The sequence below is a fragment of the Cucumis melo genome, chromosome 1 (genome assembly GCF_025177605.1).
Source record: "Cucumis melo cultivar AY chromosome 1, USDA_Cmelo_AY_1.0, whole genome shotgun sequence".
Taxonomy (NCBI): domain Eukaryota; kingdom Viridiplantae; phylum Streptophyta; class Magnoliopsida; order Cucurbitales; family Cucurbitaceae; genus Cucumis; species Cucumis melo.
The window spans coordinates 29,622,718-29,631,819 of record NC_066857.1 but is presented as its reverse complement, the minus strand read 5'-3'; the positions used below and the strand labels follow the sequence as shown (position 1 = coordinate 29,631,819).

Here is a 9,102-nt window from a genome sequence, read left to right as displayed (position 1 = left end):
ATGTCATCCCTTGTTATCTTACATATAGCATTAAAGAAGAAGCATAGTCGAATAAGTGTTACATGTTTTGGTAGAATACCACGAATTGCCACAGGTAGCAATTGTTGCATAAGAACGTGACGGTCATGAGACTTAAGTCCATACAGTTTCAAATTTGTGAGTGACACTAAACTTTGAATGTTCGATGAATAGTCTTCGGGTACTTTAAGTTCAGATAGTGTATTACAAAAACTCAACTTCTCTGCTCGAGATAATGTATAACATGTTAGGGGTAAAAAAATCTTTTTCTCCCCTACTTGAGGGGCTAACTCTAATCTAATGTTCAGTTCAACCAAATCTAATTGACTTGTTACTCCATCTTTCGTTTTACCGAAAATATCAAGCAATGTGCCAATGAGATTTACACACACATTCTTTTCAATGTGCATCACGTCTAAACAATGCTGCACATCAAGGTACTTCCAATATTCTAACTATAAAAAATAGCTTTTCTATTCCAATAAGTTCCTGAAGAACTCATTTCACCGTTCTTTTTATTGATAATTCTCTTACCAAATGAGTGTTCATACTTACTTGTTTGTACAATATCAATTTCTTCCCCACTCAATAGTTTTGGAGCCAATTTTAATTCTTGTGTACCATTGAAAACTTTCTTCTGTTTCCTATATGAATGATGACGTGGTAGAAACTTGTGATGCCCAATATATGTCATCTTCCTTCCTTTTGGCAAATAATTGAATGAAGTTTTCTCCCCACAAATTGGACATGCATGATATCCTTTGACCGTACAACCACACAAGTTGTCATACGTAGGAAAATCATTGATGGTCCATAATAAAATAACTTTTAGCCTGAAACATTGATCTTTATATGCATCGTAATATTCCACCCCATAATGCCAAAAGTTTTTCAAATCATCAACTAACAGAGCTAAATAAACAAACATTTCATTTCTCGGTTGTTTGGGACCAGATATTAGTGCGGTCAACATAAAAAAAATTTGCTTCAAACACAACCATGGACATAAGTTGTATGTCATTAACATCACTGACCAACAACTATATCTACTGTTAAGATCTCTATGCGGATTTACCCCATCTGTAGAAAGACCAAGACGTAGATTTCTAGGTTCCGACCCAAACTCTGGCCACAAATTGTCTATTTGTTTCCATAATAATGCATCTTTTGGATGTTGTAATAAATCATTCACTTCTCTTTTTTTGGCATGCCACATCAATAATGTTGATGTTTCTTTGCTTCGAAACATTCTTTCAAATCTTGGGATTGGGGATAAATACCTCATGACTTTCACTAGAACATTCTTAACCTCCTTCTTTGAATTTTTAGGAATCTTTCATCTTGACATACCACAAGAGGGGCATACATTTGCATCCGATAGTTCTTTCCTAAACAAGCAACAATCATTCCTACAAACAGGAATCTTCTCGTGCTTCATTCCAAAAGTACACAAAATATTTTTTGCTTTATAAGTAGAAGTAGGGCATTCATTGGGAGTAGGTAAGATGTCATAAATTAATTGTAACAACTCTGTGAAACTCTTATCACTTAATCCAAATTTAGCTTTCAAATTATATAACTTTATCAACGTAGATATTTTGGTAAACTTTGTACAATTAGGATATAATGGTTTCTTGGCATCATCTACTAGTTCCTCAAAATTTTCTGACTTGTCATTAAAATAATTATGCATAGCCTCAAACATTCCAATTATATCATCAACATCGTCCTCGTCAATTTCTTCTCTTACACTACTAAAGACACTTTCATTGTTTCTCTTTATTGGTAGTGATTCATCATGAAAAATCCATTCTTGATAACGTTGCTCAATGCTGTTAAAAAACAAGTGATCTCTAATTGTATTCACATCTAATGTTTTTGCATTCACGCACTTTAAACAAGGACAGACCATGACGTTCGACATCTTCAAATGTTCCAACCCATTTTTAATAAACATCTCAACCCCAAAAGTATACTCAGTTGACATTCTATTGTTTTTCATCAACGACTTATCCATATTATATAAGATGCAATTTAATCTACAAAAAGAAGTTGAGAAAACAACGAAATTAAGTAAACTTAAACTCTTACCCACATTCCAAAAACTAACAAGTTCTATATAACCCAAACCAAAACGTTCTATATTATACACTCAAACAACTACAAAACTCGCAATTGTATCACTCAATTAACTAATAAACAAATCTCAAATTAAAACCATCCACAAAAACCAAACACAAGCTCAGTTCGAGTCATGAAGAAGAGTTCGTGAGTCGGAATCATGAACTTGCTTATTGAAATTGTGGTAAAGTTTTGATTGGAGTCTCGCTACCTATGAACATCACACCATAACCATAAGCTAGCTTTTACTCTTCTTCTTCTTCTTCATCTTTTGCCGTTTTAAAATTCTTTTTTTCTTATTAATTATTTTGTATTTGTTAAATGTATAATTGTTGAGACCCCTATTTCTGTTGATTTAGGCTTAGATTGTAATTAATATTAAATTTACTATACTTTTGTTACATAATTTGATCGATCTTGGCTCTTGATTTAGGCTTAGATTGATTTAGGCTTAGATTGAAGATTTTGTTTTATTTATTCTGTTTCTAACTAAAAAGAATTCTGTGTAACTTTTATTAATTAAAGCCTGCACGGGAGAAGAAGGATAAATTTGCTTCTTTTATATGCTTAGTTTTGATTGAACTTCATTCAAAGTGCAATAAGTCATGCATTTATATAGAATAGTAAGGGAAGAAAAATAGTATATGAATGAAAACTCAACTATGGGATCGATATAATATAATGCATAGAGTTCGAGACAATATATAATAACTTCATGGAACCACACCCCACCACTTGCCATGCACACATGATAATAAAGCCCTAAAACCATGAACCTAAAACTACTAAAAAAAACTACACAAAACCAATGAATTCTATCCAATGAATTAGTAAACATAACCTAAAAACACTAAAAAAAACTTTATAACAAACATGAACATTACACAAAACCAAAAGAAAAACTTATATTTAACTTCTTTTGTCTGCCAAAATGAAAAACACAAAGAAAAATCAAGATTTTTCTTTCTTGATAGCCAAACAAAAACTTCTCCAAAAAACGCTTCACGCTTTAACAGAGGAAAAATTTGAAAGAATTAGACCAACAAACAATTCAATGATGTGAAGAAGAAATTAGAACAAAAAAAAAACAAACAAAAAAGTCTGAAGGAATAAAAATAGAAAAAAAAAAGGGTAATTAGAATGGATAGCAATTGTTAGAATAATTATTAACTATCTAGCAACATTTTAAAAAAATTGCAAATATAGCAAAATCTATCGGTGATAGACTTCTATCGTTGATAGACTCCTATGGTTTATCAGTGATAGACCAACATTTGCTACATGGTCTATCGGTGATAGACTCCTATCATTGATAGATTTTGACAAATTTTGCTATATTTGCAATTTTTTTAAAATGTTGCTATATACTTAATTATTTTGAATATAATTGCTACATTTGCAACTATCCCAAAAAAAAAGGCTTCTTCTTCTAAAACTTATCAAACCAATAAACAATTCGATGAAACAAAACAACTTTGCATCCCAAACACAGACATATGACTTCCACAAACATATAACAAACTCCACATACATATGAACATCTGACATCCTATCTCAACTCAATGCTTCAAACAATCTCTAAATCTCTTTAATAATATATGAAAAACAAAAAAGGATGATGAACAAACATATGTCACAAAAATTCACAACCTAAATATTTAAAAAAAGTTTATATCAAAATACCATAGTTCCCTTTGAATTTCCCTTTAAACCCAAAATTTAAGAACATTATAATTTACATCTCTTTTAAGTATAAATGAAAAACAAATAATTAGGAGCTCCTTATCCAAATTTACTCATCTTTTTATATTAGGAAAAACAAAATCGAATAGTAATACAACAATTCGTTTGAAATGAAGCAATCTTAATAGGTCATCGTTGAAGTTATTGCAACTCTACTCACTCAAGGGCAGGTTTTGATCAGCACACATATACCTAATATTCTTCTACTTGTATAGTCTATAATCATAGCATGCTTTGAAAGTCCACTTTTACTATACATAGATTCATTATACCTTCCATTGACCAAAAAATTTAATTACTATCCCATGATCTTACAACTCTTTCTCACTCTTGGATTTAAAATATATGAAGAAGACCAAACAAGTAGGAAATCAATATATATTGGTTTGGGAGAAAATAACAATGTAAGGATTTAAATATAAGACCCTCTTAGATCTCCTACTTTAACACCATGTTAAATCACCGATTGACCACAAGTGAGATCAATAAACCAGCGTTCAAATTACATCTATATTAATGTCCTTTACATTTGTGTGAATCAATGATTTAACATGGTATTAGAGAAAAGGATCCAAAAGGCCATGTCTCGATCAAACTCATTTAACTAAATTTACCATTTCCTCTCCGTCAATTATACTTTTTTTTTCCAAATTATCAAACTCAGAGGTAGAATGTCAAATTATTTATATATAATTAAATTTACCATATATCTTTGCGTAATCTGTTAGTGATGACTTAACAAAACTCTACCAACACAAGTTGAAGTGCTTAAATAGACATACCACATCAATGTACATACCCTTAATTCAACTTTACTAAATCTATTACAGTTGACGGACCAATGTTAGACTATATAATGACTCATATATATATATATATATATATATATATATATATATAAATGTTAAGCAAAAACAGAGGATATAAAAAATTTGATTAAACAGGTCCTAGTAGCTGGCGAAGAGTCATTCATTCTTTAAGCCAAAAAGATTGAATCTGAAGCAGATGCAGATGCCACTAGAAGAAATCTGGTCTTTAATGTCGGGTGGAAAAAATGAAAAATAAGCTTTAATGTCGGTTTTTAAAAGGCGGATGTTTAATGTCGGTTTTAAACCGACATTAAAGCTTTATCTTTAATGTCGGTTTAAAACCGACATTAAACATCATGTTTTTTAGAACCGACATTAAAGGTCTTTTTTATTTTATTTTTTATTTTTTTAATTTTGTAAAAAGTTGAATTTTTATCTCTCTTACTTTACTCTTTTCTCCTTTCTTCTCTACCAAACCCTAGACTTTACTATTTTCTCCTTTCTTCTCTACCAAACCCTACGAAAGAAGGTTTTCTCTCAACATTTCTTCCCTTTCTTCCTTTCTCAATCTCATCACTTTCTCCCCTCTCTTCTTGGTTCAACATTTCTTGGTTCAACACCTGGCTCTGAGCTTTCTGTTGAGGAGCGAAATCTTCTCTCTGTCGCTTACAAGAACGTGATTGGCTCACTTCGAGCTGCTTGGCGGATTGTTTCTTCCATCGAGCAAAAGGAAGAGAGTCGTAAGAATGAAGAGCATGTTGTTCTTGTTAAGGATTATAGATCAAAGGTTGAGTCTGAGCTTTCCGATGTCTGCGCGAGTATTTTGCAGCTTTTGGACTCGAATCTTATTCCATCTGCCTCTGCTAGTGAGTCTAAGGTCTTCTACTTGAAGATGAAAGGGGATTACCATAGGTATTTGGCGGAGTTTAAGGTTGGAGATGAGAGAAAAACTGCTGCTGAGGATACTATGCTGGCTTATAGGGCTGCTCAGGTATTTGTGGCTCGCTTTTTCTTTTTACTTTTTTTGGTATTAGTGAGACTGTGTGGATGATTTTAAGGTTGCTTGCCTGAAAAACGACTTTTTGGGGCATTTGGATGTTTTTAATCCTTTTCTTCGGTCCCCATTACTACTTCAATAGGCTAAAAAATTTCATATTTTCTTTGTTTTTGAATGGTTGGTACTTGGTTATTGTGGATTACAGAGCCTGAGTTATGTTTGTCAATTATTTTTCTTTTTCCGTTAATAAACAGATGTATATATCATTTTTTTTAAATGTGAAAAACTGAGCTATCATTGATATGGCAGATATACGGGGCCCTTCGCATGTTTGTGAAAATGCAGATATACGGAAGCTATATGTAGTTTTCTTGCTGCACGGACAACTGAACTGGAGACTGCTGCTTATCCTGCCTTGGATGAGCTTACTGCCAAGGTGAATAATTATTTTCTCATCTCATTTTGGTATCTCTTACAACTTCTATGTTTTGGTTTTCCTCTCGGCTACAACTTTTGAAATGCACAAACTTTCTGATAATTCCATGAGATCATATTGTTAAGTTATGGAATCCATCTGGTAACTATATCATCTGATATTTACATATTCCTATGACTATGCGATTTGTGGATACCATCTAATCACATTTCACTGTAAATTATCTTTCATTTGAGTCACCATACTCCTGTATGTTCTTTGCTTTCTATGTTAAATACTATAAAGCATTTCTGATTGTTTGTTTACTATTGAACACTAATAAATAGGGAGAGGATTATTTAATTAGGAGTAAGAGGATGAGATTGAAAATTAAGAAATTAGGGACTGGAATGTAATGTTGATCTCAAAATATGCCTGCCTTGAACACTTCTAACCCTCCCTATTTATAAGACTCCAGAGGACACTAAAAAACGTATCTCACATTCCAACAATTTTACCAGCAACTGACTAATATGGCCCAAGTGACCTTCCTAGTTTCTACCATAATCCTTTCACTACAAAACGACGTATCTATTTGTTCTGTTTTTGCTGTATGACCTCATGCCTTATTCGTCCTTTTTGCTTTGTTTTTCATTGAGTCTGTAGATTAGTTCCCGCAACTTGGACAGAGTTCGTAAGTTGAAGAGTGCAATGACCAGGTTGACTGCGAGGGTTCAAAAGGTACGTGCAACTTTTCACATATCACACGGTGTAGAAACTTTTGTCCAATCTATTTGGAAAAAGCAGATTGCTGCATTATAGAATATCATTTGTCTCATTTCCTATGATTTTATCATGAACTTGAATAAAATTGAATTGGTTAGAATGGAGAATATCTTGACACCCTTTCATAATCTCTTTTTCCCTTAATTATTCAAGTTTTCCTCCCCATTGGATTTCTTTGTCTAATCATATTTATAATCACTTTCAGCAATTGTTATGATACGCATAATTATAACTTTTTGATTTGTGGCTCCAATCTTTCCTTTCAATACAGGTAAGAGATGAGCTCGAACAATTACTGGACGACGACGATGATATGGCAGACCTTTACTTGTCAAGAAAGATGAGCTCATCTTCTCCTGTAAGTGGTTCTGGTCCTGCCAATTGGTTTCCCGCCTCTCCTACCATTGGTTCAAAGATCTCGAGAGCAAGCAGAGCAAGTGTTGCAACTGTACGTGGGGACGAGGATGACATCGAGGAACTTGAAATGCTGCTGGAGGTAATAATACATATAGTTTCTGGTTTTTCAATTTTCATGAAGGTTTATAATGGAAGTTTCTTTGTTGCAGGCTTACTTTATGCAAATTGATGGTACATTGAACAAATTAACTACAGTAAGTTCACCTGTTCCCTGCTTATCTAATTTATGAAAAGAGCTACTTGAACAAAATGTAAGGAGTTCCGTAATACTTTGCTATATTAATAGTGTGTGTGACAGGAAGAGATTTCTTAATGACTTAGGATTAATTTATGCTAAAAACAAAAATTTTGTCATCGCTGAGAAGGGGTTTTAGATTAATATTTTTTTAAAATTTTTGTTGGATCAGATTGAAACACACCCTTAACTTCTGCTTATCAAATTTATTATTCACTCACGATCATCTTACTCTACCTCTTTATCTGGATTTTTAATCCATAAACTATATGAAGAACATCTTACTGGCCTAATTTTCCAGTAAAATATTACTATGTTGGACTAATAACCTCTTACAAAGTACGATTGTCTTTAATCCAAGGGCATATTTGGTCATGTTTTATTCTAATTTATGATTTTTAGTTGTTTTAAATAATTTGCAGCTGCGAGAATATATTGATGACACAGAAGATTATATTAATATCCAGGTAACAAAAAACGCAAGATTCTTGTTTATTAAAAGTTCTTAAATTTTGCTGGCTCTCTTGATCTGCAGTTGGAGCTCTTTTTAAGTTCTGGTACTGTTTGTTTGTCTATCTATTCTTTGGTGAGTGCAATATTCGGCATGAACATTCCTTACACTTGGAATGACGATCATGGATACATGTTTAAATGGGTATGCTAAAGGACTCGACTTTGATTTCTGACTTGAAATGCAGGAAACTGAGACTCCGATCTAGTGCTTACAACAATCATCTTGTTTTCATTATGTGCAGGTTGTCATTGTTGCTGGATTTGCTTCCACGGTGTTGTTCATCACAATTATTTACTATGCTCGCTAAAAAGGTTTGGTGGGATCTTGATCTTCTTTCATTCAAATGATGAAATCCTTTTCCAATGGAAACCGTTAGTTGAACTGTGACAGACAATGAAGGAAAAAAAGAACGGGAAGAAAAATAGAAAGGAAGTGCATTGCTGATGAGTTTAGGAGTGATATACATACCTGACTATACTTACAATTTCAGTTTCTGTGGGATTTTAGGATTGAAAAGAGGGAAAGAAGGAAAGAAAAAAAAAGGAAAAAATTAAAGAAAATAAATTTCTTTATAGGACCTGAATTACCTGCTGCTCTTCGTCTAATTCCATTAGTTACTTATTGGGTTATACACAATATTGTTGCTTCAAAAATTGAGCTCTCCACTTATCTGAGCGAAACCGAGTAAGTATTTTTATTTTTACCTATCTGGTGCAATTAGTGCTTCTGGTCTTGGTATGCATTTTTCTTCCAATTATTTTGTTCTTACCTGGCAGGTTCAAGTAGTTTTAATGAAAAATTGTTAATATACCGCAGCTTCATCTCAACTGAAGGTTGAACATATTACATTACACTATTGTAGATAAATTAAAGTTTTCTGTTGTGCTTCGGCTATGTATCGTTTTTCTTCTTCTTCTTCTTTTTTCCATTTAAATTGGTATCTTAGTTTTATCTTGCATCCTTTGTGGGTTTTCGTTATTGTATGTGATTGCCTCCATCTTTTCTTGATGAAAGTTTGGTTATTCATAAGAGGAAAATTTTCCATTA

The 9,102-nt window shown here is 32.7% G+C and overlaps 1 protein-coding gene across 1 annotated transcript; it reads left to right on the top strand.

The window, feature by feature from the left end:
• LOC127148514 (magnesium transporter MRS2-I-like) lies at positions 1-8,592 on the top strand. The gene is made up of 10 exons (XM_051082520.1): positions 1-94; positions 5,174-5,682; positions 5,750-5,808; positions 6,034-6,124; positions 6,770-6,844; positions 7,161-7,385; positions 7,456-7,500; positions 7,964-8,008; positions 8,044-8,196; positions 8,297-8,592. Exons 1-10 carry the CDS (start codon positions 1-3, stop codon positions 8,360-8,362), a joined length of 1,362 nt encoding a protein of 453 aa, XP_050938477.1. The 3' UTR covers positions 8,363-8,592.
• Positions 8,593-9,102: the final 510 nt, after the last annotated feature.